This window comes from Aptenodytes patagonicus, chromosome 11 (assembly GCF_965638725.1).
Source record: "Aptenodytes patagonicus chromosome 11, bAptPat1.pri.cur, whole genome shotgun sequence".
Classification (NCBI taxonomy): domain Eukaryota; kingdom Metazoa; phylum Chordata; class Aves; order Sphenisciformes; family Spheniscidae; genus Aptenodytes; species Aptenodytes patagonicus.
Window position 1 is genome coordinate 17,163,115 of NC_134959.1, and position 21,802 is coordinate 17,184,916.

The following is a 21,802-nucleotide window of genomic DNA, read 5'->3' on the forward strand; positions in this document are numbered from 1 at the left end:
GTTGAAAACATGAATAAAAATGGGTGATTCTCCCCTGGTACAAATACTTTATCTAATTCTATAGGATTGTTTAGTGTGCTTCACAGATTACTAATATTTTCCTGACATAGACAGAAGTATAAGCCATAAATGTTTTGGTGTTTAGTTTGGTAGCCTAAACAATCCCTTCCTCCATTGAAAAATTTTGCAAGAACTCATTAAACAAGCTGAATTAAACATAAGATACTAGGAGACATTGGTGGCTAATGAGTTACATACTTTATTGAATGCACTGGCTTTTGATAGTGCAAGAGCAGAGAGCAAGCTGAAGTGTGCTGTGTTCTAAGAGTAAAGTAGCAAACAGCTTTGTCCTGATATCCACGAGGTCCACTGTAGGTCAGGGTTCACATTTGCAATAACTGTGCACCCTTTACTATTTGATGTGATGATGTCTTTTAAAGTCCACTTTTCAGACAATTTTATAGCCATGTTCAACTCAGAATGAGCTTTATTCCTGATACAGCATGAAACAGTTGCTTCTGTCAGAAGTATTTGGGGCCAATTCATTTGATTGTTGGAAGAAACAAAGTTAAACTGCTCTAGAGAGAACAAAGTTTTAAAGCTCATGTAGAGAACAAATGTGAGGTGCTTGTGGAGTGAACTAGCTTCTTAAATCTCAACTTTGGACTATAATATTTTTTTCAGATGAGACTTGTAAAGAGATGTGCTAGTGTGTGACATTTTATAAATATTCTAGACACTTTTCAACCAGAGCCTTAATGTATATCAAATCTTCTGTTAACAGTAACTGGTATTAAAGAATGGAAAAGCTTTATAACCTGCAATCTATCTATGTTGGATGCCTTTTTGAATTATACACTAGATTGGGACTCAGGAGATGTGAGTCCACTTCTGCAAGATGATTCTCGGCAAGTTGTATCATCACCCAGGACTTCCCCCCTCCCACATGTGTGGAAATTGTTGGAATCTGGAAAGGTTGAAATCCCATTTTTGTAATTTTATTAATTAACACTTTGTTTTTCTTATTTCAATGCTATAAATAAGTACATGAGCAACTGAGTGGCAACTAGATGCTCATAGCATACTCCTTATGTCCCTTACCAATGTTAAAGATCATGGGCCAAGGCTTTTACTTTCATTGTTTTCTATAAAGCTTTGGAAATATTGTGGTACAGTATAAACAGTGCTATATTTCAGATTTCACACAAGCATATATGTACTAGTGACCTACACTGTGAGACAGCGTATCAAGAGCAATGGATCTAGCATCAGGACTTCTGTATTTCATTGAGCTCCAGAAGGAGTCTGATTACATTCATAATTATATTGGGGAACCAGGTGTTGCAGCCACTAAGACATGACTCTTCTCTTGCTCACATCTGATTTACACCAGTATGAATAAAAAGGGATCAGGATCCTAGATTCCCTTAGTTCTGTGACCAAGTCGCTGCTGAATTTGGGCAAACTGCTTAACTAATACTTACTAGCAAAGTCCCTTACGTTGCTAAGGATGTAAAATGATATCTGTCTACTTTAAGGGAACTAGTGTTGTCCAATACCTACATTTATAGAATATTTTGAGAATCCTAAATAAATGGTGCTATTGAAATAAAAAGCAATATCACCCCCTTTTGACTTGAGCAGCAAGCCACTGCATAGGGACTCTCTTTCCATTAGGAGAAATTGATGATAAAGTCAGCTCCTTCTTTGACATTAAAAAAATCCTGTTTCCCTGAACATAAGAGGAATTAAACAGCTGGAGATGGTTTCTTTTCTCTTAATTCTAAGCTTTTTTTCCCTCAGCATTTAACTTAAAAAGCCCTGACACTTTTCCCAAGTAAATGCTACCAGTGTTCATGTGGTTTTGGCTGATGCTTTTTTACTGCTTTTTCTTTCTCCTTGCAACCTGTTTTTCCTGCATCATTCCCTCAAACAGTTGTGCTAAAGCAATACTCTATAAAGCCTCTCTGTCTGCAACAGCCTGAGAGGCCTCACGTGTGTCTTTGTTTTAGGCAGTGTCACGTGTATGTGGTTTGTTGAAGGCCCCTGCTGTTTCAGCTACCTGCTTCAATAAAGGGGCTTAAATGACTTCTTACTAACTTTCTAAAATAGAGGATGATGTCAAAGGCCCCAGTTTCAACCTACAGCAGTATTATCATCAATACAATCCATGACTAATAATAGCTATACAAAGGCAAACGTTTCCTGGCTGTTCTTAAGTAAGTCTAATCTTAAAGGTGGCATACAAAGCAAAACAAATTCAGGCAAAGATTTTCTTCCTTAAATACCATGCAAGTGGCAATCACCCTGTCCAGAAATACATTTTCAATAATTGTTTTAATTCCCTTTTTTCCTCTCTTGTAGACACTTCATATGTTCTGATACTACACTGGTGTTCCTAGAAGTTCTCATCCTGAGTTAATACCAGTATGGTGAAGCCAGCTGAACATGTCATTTTGCATAGGTACAATTAGTGCCGTATTTTGGACATGGTTATAGCTTAAGCCACTTTTTACCATAACAGCTTTGACAACAGTATCTCCTACTACAGTTATAGTAGCGTAAATGTGCTTTGACTAGTATGGCTTTACCCTCCACAGGGATACCTTTCTACTGGTAATGTACTTCATTAATTACATGGCTATGTACAGTTAAAGGAATGAGAATATTATGATATACCGGTACCAACAACCGTGCAGGTATTTCTGATGATACCTTCTGTAGTACTTTTACCTAACCAAGTTATCCTTTTTTTTTTGCCTTCCACCAAGGACATTCAATATAAAAAAAAAAAAAAAAATATTGTTTTGATTTTTGCTTTTGAAGCTCATATGAAACATATTTAAACAGTGCCTGCAAAAGATAAGCAAACATTTGTCAAAGTTCTCAACAGTCAAAATGAGTATAGCTTATTAGTACTACCTTTAAAAGAGTTGTTTTATTTTACTTCTGTTTCATTTCACAATGAAAACTACTACAAATCCTAACTCAGGGGAAAGAAAAAAAAATACCAAAGCATCTTGTTTTGTCTTCAGGGGGAATTTTGCTCCTCTGCAAGAATAAACAGCACAATTAGATTCCTAATAAGACCACAATATTACATGGCATTGTTGTTGAACAGGTTTTCTAGTGACTTGTAAATGAGATTTTATTAATTACAGAAATAGACAAATGTGGAAACATCTTTAGGTTTTAGATCCCAAAGACACAAGACATCATTCTTTTAAGCAGGTGTGCCTTCCTGGGCAGCTGCTTAAGATTAGTAAACTATAAGCTCAGAATTTCATTCCTAAATATGGCTAAAGAATAAAATCTTTAGTCTGGCAAGTTGGAGTCAAACTGCCACAATAAGCACCTGTTGAGAAAGCCCATTATTTGAAGCTGGGAGTTCTGGGGTGAAAAGATCACTGTGAATTAATTTTGATTGCTTCACAAAACTCTGCATAACAAATGGTCTCTGACAGGGGTATCAGGAGACTTCCATTTGAAGGGGAGAAAAAAAGGGGTTTTTTTCTAGGAAGGTAACATAATCTCTGCAGTGACATTAAAACACACCAGTGGCTGCACTTGCTTGAATCTCTCTTCTGAAACAGATTGTATGTGCTTAGGTTACCAGGTATTATGTTTTGGGAGGGGAAAGAGAAACAATTGATATCAAAATCTTATCTAAAATATTAGCTAAAAAGAATATGGTCAGAGATCCATGAATCCTGAATTAAGGCAGTTATTTGCTCACAAGTTTATTCACAGCCACATTTCTGCGTGTTCTGGATTGCTATATACATTGCCAAAATGGAAAAGGAGGAGAAGAGAATAAAACCAAAGTTTTTGCAATTGACTAAATAAATCATCAGCTTTCTTGTATGAGTTAACTCTAACAGCAAGTTAAAGTAACACTAATGATAATATGAATATCTGGTAAATACTTCTCTCACCTGGTATACAGGCTATTGAATATGAAGCAGTTTCTGTCTCTGAAAAGAAGTTTCCATCTGAAATATACAAAAGTGCTACCTGTCTATCATCCCCTGATTAAATCTAAGGCCAAGCTCACCACCTGTTTGTGCACATGAAGAGCGTAATATTCCACCAACTACTCTGCATGATCACTTTACTTAAGGGTTTCCTGCAAAATGATTTTCAGTTCATCCAGAGCTTATTTTTAGAACAAAAAGAATCACCAGATAGCACTATGCTTTTAGCTAATAATCATGATCCAGTGGACTTTATGCTTGATTTGTCAACTCTTAGCCATTAATATTACATGAATTACAACTTCTACGATTCCTTCAAAACTAACTGTAAAAACTATATACATATGAAGATAATAAAATGCTCATATCAACTTCCCTTTTTATGTGTGTTCTGTCTTTAAGGCAACCTGAATTATATCATCATCAGGGTATTAATTGCACCTACACAAAGATTTGGATGTGTTTGGATTCATATGGGTACCAGAGGCTTGTGTCCTTGCCTAGCAAAATCATTCCAGCCATAATAAATTCAGAATACGGCCACGCATTCTGTTAAATAAAAATAATGGAAAAACTCTAGATAAATCAGATCCTGCACTTTGTTAACTTATGGTGTAGGTAGGAATCACTCTAGCATTAGACCACCAGGCATCTAATCTTTCCAACTTTTGCAGTATCTCTGCGTTACACTACAGGGCACATGATGGCCACCTGAAAAAAGAAATACAGATGCTGTTCTATTTCATTCTAAAAACCAGACCGATATACTTTCACAACCCCAGAACAGAAATATTAGAAGACGTCTTCAAGCAATGATGCTTTGCTGTTGTAAATAAAACTGATAAACTGACCTGTTTGGAGTTGCAAGTAAACTCTGTATTGCCCAAATGTATGTCAGCTCCATTTACCTGCATATGCCTTTGACAACACTACAGTCCTGCAGCCCTCATGTCCAGTCCCTGCCATCCCAGAACCTTCCCATGATGGATGCACAAGGCAGGAGCTGACTGCACAAAGACAGTGCCTAGTATAAATCACTTATATTGGATGATTTGAGTTTTTTTCCCCACCAACTTCCCTCCCCACCCCCAAGCCTCAGCTATCCTGAATGTCTTAAAATTATCACGTTATCTCTTCAAGCAATATATTTATTCTCTTGCTAATTCCATTCTTCATCTAATATAAGGCATGAAGCAATGGGTAAAAGTGAAAAAAAAGTCCCAGTGAAAAAAAAGTCCCAAAGATGTTGTTTCATCTTTTTCTCTTTATCTTTTTTTTTTTTAAGATAAAAGTCTTTGTAATAATGCCCCTGCAATTCTATTATAGCACATTCAAAAAGCAAAGCACACTAGAAAAGTATGAGCAGTGGGAAATATGTGATATATCCTTCTGCTTTTTTTCTTCATGTCTCCAAAATAAACTACAAGTTTCCCATGTTGAAAAGTTCTTCCTTAAGTTAATAAAATCTGTCACTTTCCATAATGGTTGATTTGAAGAAAGTCCACAGGTGCAGTACTCTGTTGTTCACAGCTTGGGAAGTCAAGGCTTATAATAAAAAGCCCTCTGTGTTATGGTCCTCCTTCCCCATCAATTCACATCAAGTATTATTAGAATCATCTGCCACCTCAGTGGTGCTTCCTCTGTGCTCAAACTGCAGAAGCAACAATGACATTTTACTGCTCTGCAGGTGCTGCTGTGTGTGGTCATGAACACAGAAGTGTGGCCTGCTATTGTTCTCCAGTAGCATTTTGATCTCAAACACAAAAAGCCACATAGCTGGCTGCCCTGTTCATTCTTATGCTGGGTTTACATGGGCGAGAGAAAGAAGAGGTGACAAGAGATGGGCAATCCATAATATTTATTTCAACAAATGCTTCAAATCTTTTTAAACATCATAAGAACATGGCTCATTAAACTACAACAGCCTTGAAATTGTGTTATAAAACCACAAAACAAAAATCAATACTTCTGCTGGAAAGGAGGTAATGAAATATATCGAGTTGGTTGAAAAGTGGTTTGTATGAATCATATTATTATTATGTGCACATCACTTCTACTCCCAATACTTAAAGTTAACAAACTAGGGAGTGCTTTCTTTCCCATCACTTAAACAGGTGCTACAAGGTGGTATTTATCAAAGTTATTTTCCAGACTCAATCCTTCTGCCATAAATAATGCTGGGATATAGGAGACTTAGTAAAGGGAGATCAATTCAGTGCGTATTTGCTACCTGAGCTTCAGCTGTTGTATTATTTCACAGTCTGATCAATACCGTGCTCCATAAGAGCAAAGGAAAAAGCCACAACATCACCCTGATGAGTCACTGTAGGTTTATTACTGAACCAGAAGGCTGTAACATTTCTGGTTTTAGTAAAGACTAAATTTGGTAGCAGCATTTGACTGCTATTAAGTAGTTTAACTCTCTGTTTCAAGTCTTTTGCAATGACTTGTCCAGATTTTCGGCAGTGTTACATAAACACTTCTGGAATCAACACTACCTCTGCTGAAGAAAATCCTCTGGAATATTATTTAGAATTCTCTCTCATTTATTTTAAACTGGTGTTATTGCTTTTCAATTGAATCCAGAGAAATCTGGTACTTAAAAATATTTTATCACAGGCAAGCAATAATGGCATTAAAAAATGAACACTGAACAGTATGAGATGAAGGAATGGGAAGGAAGCACTCATGAAGGAGGCCTAAATTATTTGGTTCTTCCAGATGTTAATGTAGGTTTCTCACTCAGAAACTGTACTGTAAGGTTACATCAAACAAAACCCAGGAAAAATTTACCCCTCTCCACCCACAGACCTTCACATACACATATTGTGAAAAGTTTCTTTCTTAATGTCTTTCTCAGGAAAAATCAACTATACATACCTGGAAACAATAAAGAACAGAAGGAAGAAGACATTGAATAGTAACTGAATGAGACTAGCAAAAGGCTCAGCAGCTACTAGCAGCCACTGTACTCTCACCCTCCTCAGAAATAAAAACCCTGATCTGCCAAAATTGCCCATCCCTGTCAACTTCCTTTTGTAGTGTAATCAGGAGAAGAGAGCAAAAACTTCCCATACCAAAATTCATCCATTTAAAAGGACAATGCTATATCCACACAAGTCTTTGAAGAAGAAATAAAAAAAACCACATATCAAAAGTCAATTGATGGAGGGAACTAAAAGCAGTTTTTAAGACTTGCGCAGAGTGCTTAGATTAACTATTTCCGCCGAAAGAGAAAATACATAGTATTAAACAGAGTCCAAGCTAGGCTCTGGGAAGAGAGGAATACAGAGTATAAGCTGAGACCTCTGTACCTCTGATTTGCTGAAGAGAACCAAGATGAGATCAACCCTTGATTTAGGACAAACTCATCCAAGAAATTTCCATAGTTGCCACTGCTGTAGCCAAAAACTTCTCTGCACATCACTTCTTACACTATGAACATTGACAGGGTAGATTGAGCCATTTTACTGCACTTCAGCCATTCCAAAGTCTGCTGAATTGGAGATCTGTCCTAATAGATGTGTGTCCATCCCATCATTTTAGATAGTTATGGTGGCACTGGAAAGACTCAGAACGTCCACTCACCACCAGAGACCAAAAGCTTAGTTTTACACCCACACAGAAAAATCTCACTTCCTACAGCACGTGAGCTTCTAACCCCGGCTGGGGGCTCGTTCTGCAGAAACTGAGAAAATGCCATCCTGTAAATGAACATCTCAAATTCCCTTCAGCATGCAGAATGGACTAGTTTCTCCAATTCCAGCAGGGATCCTTTCCAAATTATGCTTTGATTTTACTACTTAACAGTAGAGGGAGAAAAGGTGCTACAGCTGGTAGCTATTGATATTTAATCTCAAATTTATTTTTACTTTATTGTTTTCTATAAATAGTCTCATCTTTCACCAGCTCTACTGCTGTTAGAACCTTTTCCAGTAACTGTCAACATTACACAGAGCCTTAACTCCTGAGAGAAAAAGAAAAAAAGAAAGGAGGAGGGGATGGAATACGAGAGACAACTAATAATCCTGAAGAAAGAGAGACATATCACATCACCACAGGACTCCCTGCTACTTCAGAGCCTTCTACAGTAAGTAACTATAGCAATTTCATCTGCTTAAGGTCAAATCTCCCCCAAAACTTACTTGGAAATGCAGCAGCCCCGATTAGGCCCTCTGCAAAGGGCTAAGAGTGTACTGCATACATCTCCCCACAGTGACATCCCATGTCGGCTACAGGTGCCTGACTACATCATGGCTCTATCAGCACATTGCCCCCCCACTCATACACATAAAGACTAATCAAACAACAAACTAATTGCTTTCCTTTGATAACAATAAAAAAAAATCTTTTTTTTTTTTGGGGGGGTGGGGGGGGGTGGGGGGGAATGACGGATGGATGGACGGCTGCTGACCAGACAGGGCAGGCATTAGGATGACCTCAGTGTGTTTGTCTAGGATGTCAGCTTGTAACTGTCCACTGTCATGGGATTTGGGCCATGATTTTAAGTGACTTTGTGTCAACGTTTTAAAAGCCTGATCTTCAGACAGAGTAGCACTTTCTAAAAATCACGATTCTTTGAGATGGTTTAACTTGAGCATTATATAAATTGAAATAGCAAAATAAAGCATTGAACAAGCTTGAAATTTAGGCCAAGTTGCAAGAGAGGTGTGGGGGGGGGTGGAAATTGCTGCCCACATTCTTCATTTCTCCTGTTCTTATTGTTGTTACTGTTGTCAATATCTAATTTTCAGATAAAAAGAAAGCCCTTCAAGATGAGTAGTAGATAAAGTGAGGACTTCAGGCCTTAGTTGACAGTTACTTCAGACTCCTGATGAAATGAAACTCTCTCCGTTCTGTTTCTCCACAAGACAGTCAGGGAAAGAACATCTAAACATAAGCGTAACTTGCTGACTTGTATCACATATGGCCAGTGTTGCAAAACCCAGAGTTACCCTTTCAAAAGCAAAGATTGTCACTGCCATATACAGGGTTATAAAAAGCAAATTGGTCAAACAGAGAAAATGTCTCAGAGGATCCAAAAATATTTCCTGTCTTTATCATCATTCCTAGGGCTCAACAGTAGAGCAGACAATGGACTTACCTATAGCTGCATTTCAACACATGGCTGCACTACTGTGCTTGATGCTCGTAATTTTATATAGTACATGCAAATATATACTCTCTGGGAGAAAACAAAGAGCATCAGGCAGTATTACAGAAACTTGCACCAAAAACAACAGCTGCAGAGGACCCCAATCCGCACTTTATTTCAACGCACTCTCCACTACACCATACTGGCACTAGGCCTTTCACATCTTCCTTCCTACCTCACATACTACCCTCAAGCAAATCAGGAAGTCACTAAGGCAACAAGTCTGACCCTGAACTGTCATACCATACATCATCCAGCATTTTTCTTCTGATTAAATATGACCTTTACAATTCCACATGCTTAATTTTACCATTTTTTTCATATATGGGGAATATATAAAGAGAAATCCTTACCTGAAGTCCAGGCTGAAAGTTATCTGCGATAAATATCACTGAAATTGGAAATCAACTACAGGCACTTGTCTGCAAGGCAGCAAATGCAATTACTATTTCCTTGCACTGTGCCTGTGAAAGGGGTATTTCGTCTACATGGAAAATTTTAAGAGATTGTGGCTATATCCAGTAGTTCAGCAAAAATACAGCATCTCTTGAGACCTTTTGCAATAACTGATGATTTGTTCTTACAAATACAGTAAAAGTGTAAGCACGTATAATGTGGCATTAACTTTTAAACTTCATCTGGTAAGTGGCAAATATTGTACTGAGGTACCAGTAGAGCACTTCCAGGTGTTCTGGTAGATGCTGAAATTCAAAATAGCCATTTTGTATTGAATATTTTATAACCATTTATATTCCAAGAGAGTAGCCATGTATGGTATACACACATTGTAAAAGACCAATCTGGACAGTTTCCTATCTAAATGTCCAAAATAAACAAAAATTAAAGGTAAGGAACTACTGTTAGCATCATTTTACAAAGTGCATCTAGAGATTAGAGCAACTTGCCCAAGGTCACACGTGCCCAGAGCCAGGGATGAAATTTACATTTCCTAAATTAGCCCCTCACACTTTAACCACAAGTGAAGGCTTTATACAAGCCTCCAAGGTTCCAAACCATGCACAATTAAAATGTAATAAATTCCATTCAACAGCACTAACAATAAAGGAATACGTGTGCATCAACCTAGTGCATGCATCAGCAGACAGAGGGTGAAAACAACAACAAAATCATCTGTTCAAACAGCACCGATGCAGGAATTAAATTTCAGTATTGCTGTCAACTTTTCATTTTCACTAATGGCTTTTAAGAAAGCCGGACATTTTTCCTCAGTCCATTGTACCTTTTCCCTCCATTTGACAAATATTGATTTTCATTTCCTCCAAGTTTAAGTGCATTGAATGCTATTGTGACTGGTTTGTTTGCTTTTTTTGTTTGTGTCCCAGCTTTATTGAGGATGCCAGCATGAATGCATAAAGCTTTGGAAAGACAGAATTGGTTTAATAACTTCTTCAAATCCAGGAGAGAACACAGGAGCCCAGTCTACTGTTTGGTATAGGTCAAGCAAGAAAAGTGACTCTAGGCGACTATCTAATGTCAGTAAGGAGACTGCTAAAGTAATAGCCTTTGTGTTTTAAGCTGTTACTGCTGAGCTCTGTCACAACAGGACAAATTATGGAGTGTTCTTCCTCCACTTCAGTGCAAAGTTAGTCATACTATCTTAAAAATGCCTTCGGTGGCATTTTAAGCTAAGCCCATTTGGTAGACAGTTAGCCCTTTTAGGAAGCTTGGTTTGGAAGGTAACATCTCATGAAATTCTGGCTCAGACAAGCTGTAGCTTTATGAATACTTTTCTGCCTGACTCACAGATACATAGGCTCAACTTCCTTTCGTAAGATGATCTCCTTAAGCTTTGCAAACCTGCCTGGTACATTTTGGACACTTCCTTATCTTAAAGTCTTATTCACCAAATAAGAAATCACTCTGTCTTTGCAGTGATATGAATAAAGAGTGCTTATACGATCTATTCCACCCACTCAAATATGGGAGGGGGGAGGAATCTCAGTGGACACAAATAAACGTCTGGACTGAAAGGGAAAGACAGTAACACCTTTAACTGCCACAGACACTTTTACAGAAATTGTCTGTGCAGCGCTCAGACATTCATCAGTGTTAGAAGCCAAAATAAGTTGGGCTGACCTAAGCAGGGGGTTAAATTAGTTTAAGTGTATCAGCACCAGAGGTCTACACTGGTATTACGGTATCCCCACAACTGAGCTAACTAGTGATCTAACCGTCACAAACAGCCTCGTTCTCATCAGCAGCTCTGACACAACTTGCCAAGAGAACTCAGTATTCAGCCTAGACAAGTAAACAGACACATAAACCTTTGAAATCTGTTCTGTCTCTCTATATATAATTTGCTATTCTCTGGATCCTCTAACCAACAGAAAGATAGGAGTTCATATGAATGCACATTTAGCATTGAACATGATTATCCACTTAGTTATTGTACATATGAAACAAATGTTAGCTTCACTATGTATTAATTGATATTTTAAAATCCCAATGAAAGGAAAGCAATTTAGAATTATTCACTGCTAAAGGAAGCCCATTTTCAAAACAGGCACTGCTTTGAAAAAAATTTTAACATTATTCAACTGGTTAGTCTCGCTGGCTCAGCTTTGAAATTCTTTTTCACGGAAAAGAAAGAAAGTAGTGACCAGTGGGGTTAAATCCATGATAGTGTGCCAGACCACTCAATTTTTTGCTTTCTATATTCAATCCTAAATACTGCTTGTGTTGCACCACCTGATGCCAGGTGCTGCAGGGCTTCTGCTACACCCACCTGACATTGTGATGCTGCATTTTTAAGACCTTTAAATAATGAAAATAGACCTTTGCACTTCAGCACGGCCCTGGTCAAGAGAGCTGTCTGTACAGATGATGTGAATGTCTGCTACCATGGAGAGACTTCTTACTTTTGAAATGAAGTGACACCAGGAGTTTCAGGGCTGATCGTTCCAGTGAGGACTTTCCTTATTAGCACTGGTGACAAAGTCTAATATGGGCATGGACATGTTTTTGGTCCCTATCTAACCTGAATTTAAACTGCTTTCCAAAAGTGACAGTAACTTCTGAGAGTTAAGAAGAGCCTGCAATTTGGGCTAATCAGTTAACTGCTATAAAAAGGAAGATGACATCACTCCTTACTCTGCAACTCTCTGGTAGGTGTTCTCACAGGTATACCATATGCTCAGAGTCAGCTGCATGCAAGATGCTGGCCCCACCCACCATATAGAGCATTGCAGAGAATGTCTTCAACCCTTGACTGCATGTTATTCACCAGCTCCTCAGTACTAGACAGACTTCTGCACTAAAGAAAACTTCTCTTTCCTGCTCTCCTGTTCTCACTCTTCCCATATCATTGAGAGATTTTGCCTCGTAAGAAATTTAGACTGTGGATTCAAAAATATGTGTCTAAAGAAAAACAGAAGATAAAATGGAAATCAAAGGAAGAGACTCATGGTAGGACAAAACTGTAATACAACTTGAGCCAGAAACTTAATTTTAATCACTGCCATGCTTACACGTCACTTACCTGTAAAATATTCCAGCCACTGCATGTGATTCAGGGCTTCCCAGTATCCCGTGTCCCTGGAACAAGGAGATCTTCCCAAGGAGGAATCACCATGCACTCGCCATCTTCCAGGCATCTGCTAGGCCACTGCCTGAGGGACTGGCTCAGGGTAGCCATTCTAATATTATCTATAACCTGGATGTAAAAAACAGAAATATCAAATCAGGAAACTGAACATAAACGCAGCTGTCAGTAACTCTGTTCTCAGCTGAAGTTGCATACTTTCCAATTATTCCTGTTCTTTCCTATTAATATTAATATTTCCAAGCCTCTACTCTGCCTTAACTTTTTGTCTCGAGATAGGTATTTATATAAGACACTATTGTATGTAAAATCTTTAAAACATTATATTTCAACTCAGCAGTTAAGAGATATGTTGCTTCCGGCTTGTGTAAATAACTGTACCCACTTATTTGCAAAACATTATTTTAACTTCTGTCAACTGATATTCATGAGAGAAGGAAACCAAACAGAAAATGTTATTTCCATTAAAAAAAACCCAAGATAAAACTGGAGAAGTACTGAAGACCGGCAGGGAGACAGCAAAAAAGAACTGTCACGCTACAAAGTCACACCTTCTCCTGCCAAGTAAAACTGGCCTCCTGCAAAGACGCAACCAGGTAGCTTGTGACTTCAGGACTCCCAAAAGCAGGAAGTATGCCCCAAAGAAAAGGTCAAACCAAGCAGCAACTGTTGCATTTTGATGGTCAGCAAATATTCTTTCCAAAGCAGGGTTGGAGAGATTTGTTGACTGCTGCAGCAGGGAGGGCTTGCAACCTGTCCCTAAGTCTCAAGCCACAACCCAGCCTAGGAAGAAACACCGAAATCTATCCGACTTTTCCCCGAGAAAAGGGCTTCGGATTTGGTCGTCATCAGCACACGAAATAAGCCAGGCCATTTGCTGCTCCCCTTCCCTTCCCACCCCTGCCTCGCCAACAGAGAAACCTGTCCAGCCTATGTGCTGCCCTGACTCCTCTCTCTCTCTCCACTCTGCTGGTATAGCGGGTCCTTTTGATTAGCCCTCCACGCCTTTCATTCCGTCTGACCCGCTACATCTCCCCAGTTTGCCCCATGAAAGTGAAGTAACCACCCGCCGGGCTGCTCCGTGGCCGGGGGACCGCGGGAGGGCTGCGCGCCCCTCTCCGCAGCCAGGCGAACGGCGCGCCCCCAGCTCCTCTCTCTCAGTAGCCGCCACGTCCTCGCCTCGTGCATTCGTCCTGCAGCATTCGGGGAAACCCCCAAATTCACGGGCCGTCTGCTAGCAAAAACGTCCGTCGGGAGGGGCAGCCCGGCGGTTTACCCAGCCGGCACGGGCCGGACGCCTCCGGCCGCTCCGCCGCAGGCTCTTCCCAAGCCGGGAAGTTTCACACGCAAGGAGCCCAATGTTTAAATAAATCACGTCTGTTTCTGTGTGAAGAAAATTACTGGGGCTGATTAAATGAATGCGCTGAACGATCGTTGGCGCTTAGAAGAAAAAGGAGAAAAAAAAAAAAATCCACCCCACTGTGCTTTATTTTAACGGATAAAATTGTGATAGGCGAGAAAGAGAGGGGGGAAAAAAAGGGGAAGAAAACTTTGTTGCTAATGAGAAAAATGCGGCCGCGCAAACAAAACTGTAAAGAAAAAAAAAATCTATTCTTGAATAAGGATTAATTCAATGTCTGTGAATAGGAAATCCTGCGCTGGGTAATTGCAGCGAGGTAGCGCGGCGCCCAGCTGCGAGGCGACTCGGGCACCTTTGTGCGCTTGCCAGAGGACAGCTCTGGGGAGAGGTAACTTCCCCCGGTCCCCACGGCCTGGTGTCAAGTAACGGGAAATTTAACATTCCGCATTTCCAGAGCGATTTATTCCCGGCCCCCCCATTCTCCGACAGCTCGCAGGCGGAGGCCAGCCTGGCGCTCCGCCTGACGGGGCGGGGAGCCCGAGCCGACCCTAACCCCGCACCTCGCGGGGCACGGCCTCAGCACCCTAGGGGGACGTCCCCGGCTTCCGCAGCGGGCCGGACCGCAGCTCCGTTCGGGGGTGGCAGAAGAGAGGGAACGAAAACTCCCTCTGCAGCGCAGGGATAACAGCCCAGGCACCCTCCGCCGAGCCCGGCGCAGCGGCAGGCACGGGACAGGGGAACGGTTGATTCCTCCCCCCAGCACCCACCTTCGCAGACGGTAGCGAGGGAAGCATAAACTGAAACAGCAGCAAAAACCCAGCAGGGTAGGGCAGCGCACTGGCTTATTAGGGGAACCCCCGCCCAGCCGGGCTCAATCGTTGCAATCAGGCGGGCGGCTGGGGGAAAGGGTGTCCCGAGGAGCCTCGCCCGCTGCAGCTCCCGTCCCCGGGGCGGGCTCCTCGCGGCCTCAGGGCAACGCTTCCGAAAGGCTGGGAGAGAAAAGGGTCTGTCGCCCTTCGCGGGGAACGCCTGACCTTGGGCGAGGAAATGCAGCCCCTCGGGCAGCGGGGCGGCCCGCACCGCGCCCGCTCCGCGGTCCCCGGTGCCCGTTTCCCCCGGCACCCCCTCAGCGGGGCGGGGAAGTTACCTCAGCTGCCCCCAACGGCCGCCCCCAACGGTCGCGCCTAACGGTCGCCTGAGTGCGCGAGCTGCCCCCGCCCCACCCCACAGCGCGCGGGCAGCGAGCCGAGGGGTGTCCTCGCGGGGCGGGCTCCGCCGGAGGGAATAGGGCATCCAGCAGCCGGGGAGACGGGGGAACCCCCAGACCCTAAAATACTGGAAAGAAAATAGCCTTTTGTTTTTCCTTTTTTCTGAAAAACGCCAAGTGCATACGTTACCCAGCGGCAGGGAGCGTCCGGCAGCCGGGTGCCCGGGGAGGCTCGCTAGTGCGGGACCTGGCTGCCCCAGGCGCGGCTTCCCCGGCCGGGACGGACCTCTCTACCCGTTCTCCGGCGGGGCTGAAAGGCCCTCGGCAGCCAAAGACTGGGCTTTAACGTGAGAAGAGGCTCCGAGGGCTGGAGTTAAAGCCGTTAATGAAACTCGAAGCCGCGTGAAGGAAACCCTCCCAGAACACTGGGGTCTGCCAACCCTTTCTTGCTTCTCTGTTGCACAAATCTAAACTCAGTTTAAAAGGAGAATTAGTTAGTATTTCACTGATAAAATCATCAAAATCCGTTTAATTTACCTTTTTCTGAGACCAAAAGGTGACTTGAAATTCTTAAATATTCACATTGACAAGCCAGCTGGCTCTAGTGTACAACTTACATGTTAACAAAAATGCATATCATGTACCAGATGAATCATCACATTTGAACAGGAAAAAGTTCTAAAGACATGAAGTCCAAGAGGTATTCAGACTACAGCGTTAATACTTTACTAAGGATTCATAATCATATGAAGGGTAAAAGTCCTCAAGAAAAGTATTTCTCACCCCAGCTTTTCAGTGTTAAATCCTCTATGATGCCCAGTTTACAACTAGAAGGAAGAGCAAAGTGATTACTTCTTGTTTAAAAAGGCAAGCAACTCCCCCCAAACTGAAGAAAATCCCATAACACAAAATACCTAAATGTTGGAATTGTAAAAAATATATATATATTTTCACATGAACATAAAATCGGTTATTCCTGTTGGGTTTTTTGAAGGCATAATTTGAAGGCAGCCAAACTGATTTATTTTTCATAAATGATAATGTGAGGAGATAAAACTCTACTGGGTGAAAATATTGGGCTGAATTCTGTTTCCCCAAACTCCCATTGAGGTTAATGATCATTGCAGGTGCATAAGGGAAGCCAAATCATGTGCAAGGCCAAAGCAATTTTTTTTTTTTTTTTAACAATCAAGTTATAAACCCCGTATAGCATACGGAGGCTTGCAAGTGGACATCTTAACACAGATATAGCAGCGTAAGCATGCCACAAACATACAATCTCATAGAATAAAATTAATATCAAATATAAAGCATTTGAACCAAATCAAGCCTTAAATGTGATAAATTATTTCCTTCAAAGGAAACTTACCTAGGCTCAATAAGGTCTTTGCTAGCAGCACTTTTTTTTATAAAGAAATTAAAAATGCCAAAATATCTACAATTTTATGAGGAGAAGGAGTTGAATAGTTAAGGAGAAATTTCCCACTATTAGGGGGTATGAAAAATATACTAGCAATTAATATGCAATACATATATGTATACCCATACTTACAAATATAAACACACACATACAACCTGGACAGTTCATGTTAACCAAGGGAAAGGCTAAATAATACAAAGTGATTACTAAATACAGGTACACTTTAAAAACACAGAGACAGAGAATTTTATCTGTTGCAAAAATGTATTTGATTACTCGAGTAAAATTACAGTATCTCTGCTGTTAGTAAGTATTAAATGTTAAAGAAACTGGACCTCTTTTCCTTTCAACTTTCCGAGAAAGTGCATGTAACAGTCCAAGGTTCCCCCTGCCCCCCCCAATACCTAATACAAAATAAACAAACACTATACTTGTTCCCTTGGTCAAGGAGTAGGGCTTGGTCTTGTAAGGAACATATGTACATTTTAATGAAAGTGATGTCTTATTGTATATACAGGAGCATCTACAGTTGTCCGCGGAAGTTGTTCAAGATGCCATACTTAGCAGCATTGTGAAAGTCCAGCACATTTTCTATAATGAATATACCTACAAGGCAAAATGTTACGTCTCAGTTTCAACTACCAAAACAACACTTCAGTATCTTCTCTAATAATCTGCGTGCTTATTACTGTACAGAAACGTATTAACATTTAAGACGACTCAAGTAAAAAGCACAATACAAATAACAGTTCAAAACGGAAAATGTTAAACCTACAAAAATTAAAGCAGTTTTAATTTTATAATAAAAATCAAAAACTGAGCTGTGTAAAGGACCCACACTGTTCAGTCTGTATCCTTTCAGTCCTTTTCTTAATTCTGTTTGGAAAAATTAAACAATGTGTTTGCTGATAAAATTTCCAGCAGGATCAAAGTGTACATTTATATACAGATTTTTATTAGAGATCTAATGCATCACTGAGGCATCGCATCAATACCAGAGTTCATGTTAAACTGGATATAGAAAATAAGTTAATGCCAGAATAAGATCACCTAGCAGAACAGACTTGCAACTGCCATAAATGTTACAGCAAGTTTACAGCACTCTAGTCGATTAGTATTTAGTTCAAAATACAGGAGACCAAAGTTAATGCTTGCATTTGTTTGCAAAGCAAGGTTATATCACTAATAAATAAGCTCTCTTAGAATTCTAGAAGTAGAACATGGTACAAAAGAAAGTCTTTGTAATGTCATAGCCTGCGGCTTGAAAAAAGCAACCCTAGGTTGCACTATTTGCAGGAATGTTATTTATGGAGTTTTTTCTAATTTGTTACAATTTCTTTGTTGTCTTCCACGAAACGTGTAAAACGGAAGTTTGTCCCATTTTCATTGCTTGCCATTTTCTCCAGACCAGCTAGAGGTGCATTGGGTTCTGAATTCTGGAGCTTCTCCAGGCTTCCTGTCAAGCCGCTGATGGGAGAGCTGCCACCGTTGCCCAGGCCCCCCGGCGCCGGAGGGATGCCGCCATTCTGGATGACGGAGATCTCGTTGGTCTTCATGGCCAAGCCATTGGAGAGTGCTGCTGCGTACTGGTTCCAGAAGCTGGAAGGGTCTCCGTTCCCTGACCGCGCAGCCAAATCCTTCTGAAACATTTCTGGGAACTTTACAGGATTGCCTCCTAGAAATGTCATGGGGCCATCTACGGAAAGTCGTCTGCCTCGTCTTGCAGGAGTACTGTTCCACATGTGAGTGCCCATGTGAACCTGAAAAGAAACAAAGGAAGAAAGGAAGAAACAAACAAACAAAAAATAGGGGTTGACAGGGATTTCAAACTTATTTTGATCACAGAAAAGGCAGCAGTCCATGAACATGTCCAGTCTTGTTACATATTGAATGGCACTAACAGCAGCAGATGCAGGGCTCCATTTCCCATCTGGAATAATACACAAACTTCTTCTGGATTAGCCCATCACCATTACCTAGAATACCCTGTTTTCCTGCTGAACAATGCATTGCTTGTTACTTTTTTTTTTTTTATTACATGTATTTAGTTTATAATGACTTCATGTTATTCTGTCAATTGCAGATAGCTGCTTTCAGGGCTAGAATTGCTATGTCCACTTTCATTGCAATGGTAAGTATTGTATTTGACACCCTTTACCCTATAAACGTCCTTTTCAGACAGGCAGAAAGTATCCTTTACTGATTGCTCATCGGAGAGCCTCGTGTATAGACAGAATGGCCTGAAAGTAATTATTCATCTCACATTACTGGCAGCAACCTCTAGAGAAATACTCTGTCAACAGAAAAATGTACACAGTAAAGTGCTCAACTGGTGTTCTAAAACTTAAGTATATTTGCTTTTTCAAACACATATCAGTAGGAAATGTTAGTTATATAATCAATTAAAGTAATGCTCATTAGTTCCAGAATTACGTTAATAGTTTTTTTAAACACTCATCATCTTACATGATAGTTATGAAAAACAGCACATTCAAGAGCCTTTCACTTCTTAAAGAGGTGTGTGAGTTACAAAATGCATTTCTCTGTTAATTAATGCTCCTTACCATCATTGTGCTGTTCCGTTTCACACTCTACATAGACAGTCTTTGCTGGTAGATGAATTTTAATTAAGCACCAAAAACAGGTCACGCTTCAGACCGGCTGCCAACATGACCACTCAACAAGAGGCCATCTAGGTCTACCAGAGCTGACTAAACACACCATTTGTCACACCACAGATACCCAAAGGTACCACTGCTTGCAACATTAACAGATATAAAAAATTAAAAACCCCCAGCAAGGAGAAAATGAAACCTAAGAACAGCAAGAGGAAAAAGTACCTTCAGATTGCCTTTTGTTGTGAATGCTCTTCCACATATAGTGCAGGCAAAAGGTTTCTCACCAGTGTGTGTCCTTTCGTGGATCTGCAGAGCACTGGAGGAAGAAAATGTTTTCCCACACGTGTTGCAGTAGTGCTGTTTGGGGGTTCTTCTGGGGAGAGCAGGGAGCAGGACAGGGGATGTGGCAGAGGAGGACAGCGGCCCCGAAGCAACTAGACCAGAGGGTGCTTCTTTGCTATCCTGAGGAGAGCTGTGCACAAAGCCATTAACCTCAGTCTTTATAAGCGATGACAGTGAATTAGCGGGCATAACCGAAGAGTTCTGATTAGGGCCGATACTGGAACTGGGCTCAAAAAGTTGTGATGGTAGATCTCGCATTTGATGTGTCAACATATGCTGCTTCAAATTACCCTTTGTGGAAAAGCCACGATTGCAAACTGTGCAAATAAATGGTCTCTCTTTGGTATGACTTCTGTAATGAATGTCCAAGGCACTCTGACAAGCAAATGTTTTGCCACAAATGTCACACGCGGTGTTTTTAAATTTACCTCTATCTCTGAAAGGAAAGAGCATACTCAGAGACTCTTCTTTAATCATTTTATCAGTGTTACTAGACGTCAAGTCCAAAGCACCACTGTTAGCAGGGGTTGGAGACAAACCGTTGGCAAACTCACTTGGTAAAGCTCTTACTGGTTTCTCTTCGATACTTGGTGACTTGTGGTAATCATTAGTGCTGTTGGATGGGGACAAGGCCTGCATGGAAGAGGTAGACTCTGAGACAGCAGGGCTTCCAGCACTTTGGCTTTCCATATCACCACCGACAGATGACGAATCGTTAGTCAAAACATCCCCTTCCACTGACCCATTTTCAACCGACTTTAAGCTTGCCTGAAGTTGTTCAGCAAGTCCTGCATTGATCATCTTCATCTGATTTTCCAAAGCAGCAATACTTGACATTTCCAGGGGCAGAGGGGAAGAAGACAAGCTGTCTTGTGATGCATCCGCAGATTTAGGTGTATCTGGCACACTGCTGTCAGGACAGTCTTCCATGTTCTCATCTGAGAAGTTGTCTATATCATCAAAATTCTTATCATCAAAAGATCCCGTATCTGATTCCATCGACTCAGGATAGTTTTCCGTGACTGGGGTGTTGGGGATCTGCCCTCCCATGTGCATTCGGATATGCTGCTGTAGCACAACGGCGTTGGTGAATTTTTTCTGGCAGATCGGGCATGAATGTTGTACTCTCAGCGGGGGCATGGCACGGTGGACACTGTAATGAGTCTTTAAGTTGCCTTTAGTAGTGAAAGCGCGACCACAGATTTTACATTTAAATGGCCTCTCTCCGGTATGTGTGCGATAATGCATTTTCAGTGCACTCTGGCAACTGAGAACTCGGTGGCAAATGATACACTCGTTAGGATCGGTTGCCTTTTTGTCGATGTTTTCTACCAGTTGCTGCAATTTTGACGTTTCAGATGCTGGCGTTGAATCCAATAGTCCTCCAAATGGAAACTTTGCCTTAAATTGCTCTGACATTAGAGGCATCAGTGGATTTGTAAAATTGGCGACACCGCCGGAGCCCAAGTCTGCTGCCGGTGAGCTCACGGAGCTGCTCACATTAGTGATGGTGCTTGTGTTTTGAGAGTTTTCTTCCATTTTGCCATTTGAGGTAGGCAAAGCACCAGCCTCTGCCTCATCAGAAAGTCCATTGGAAATTTTTGATGTGGGATCAGCTGTTCCCGAGTCACTCTTGACAGAGCAGGGAGGGCTAGCGGAAGGATGGCTAATGGGAATCGGCTGAGGCTCCTCAGTTTTGATGAATGGGGTCAAGCTTGGAATCGTTGGTGGGAGTGGCAGGCCAACAGAAGTCGTCAGGGTAGAGAGGACTGGCTTGCTGTCCAGCCAGCTCGTGACAGGTTTCTCTGGCGGTATAGACATCCCATAAGGAATACCCGTGCTTGTAGGAATATTGTCCAAATGCTCTGGCACCGGGTACGGATTCATTTGAATATGAGGGTATTTTTCTTTATGACGCTGAAAGTGGACTTTTAAGTTTCCCTTTGTGGAGAACCTGTTTCCACATATGTTGCATTTAAATGGCCTCTCACCAGTGTGAGAACGTAAATGAATCTGCAAGGCACTGTCACTCCCAAACACTTTAGCACAGAACCTGCATTTATGCTTAAAGAATGCCTCATCTGAATTACTTTTTGCTTCAAAAGCAGTTACATTTGGTGGCTTGCTTTTTCTTTGCTGTGCCAAGGCAGTCAAGGAGTTTAAA

General features: G+C 41.2%; 1 protein-coding gene and 1 long non-coding RNA gene across 3 annotated transcripts in view; both read right to left on the minus strand.

Moving 5' to 3' along the window:
* The window catches only part of LOC143165435 (uncharacterized), a 230,352-nt gene extending 217,557 nt beyond the window's left edge, over positions 1-12,795 (minus strand). The window contains exon 1 of the long non-coding RNA XR_012996259.1: positions 12,629-12,795. This is a non-coding gene — a long non-coding RNA (uncharacterized LOC143165435). The remainder of the gene's footprint in view (positions 1-12,628) is intronic.
* Positions 12,796-16,923: 4,128 nt separating this feature from the next.
* The window catches only part of SALL1 (spalt like transcription factor 1), a 17,686-nt gene continuing 12,807 nt past the window's right edge, over positions 16,924-21,802 (minus strand). For both annotated transcript variants that reach the window (XM_076349289.1, XM_076349290.1), the window contains exons 3-4: positions 19,519-21,802; positions 16,924-18,438 (exon numbers count right to left, since the gene is read on the minus strand). The exon at positions 19,519-21,802 is cut by the window's right edge and continues 1,129 nt beyond it. In XM_076349289.1, the coding sequence (XP_076205404.1) occupies positions 17,998-18,438; positions 19,519-21,802 (2,725 nt within the window). In that variant the 3' untranslated portion in view covers positions 16,924-17,997. The remainder of the gene's footprint in view (positions 18,439-19,518) is intronic.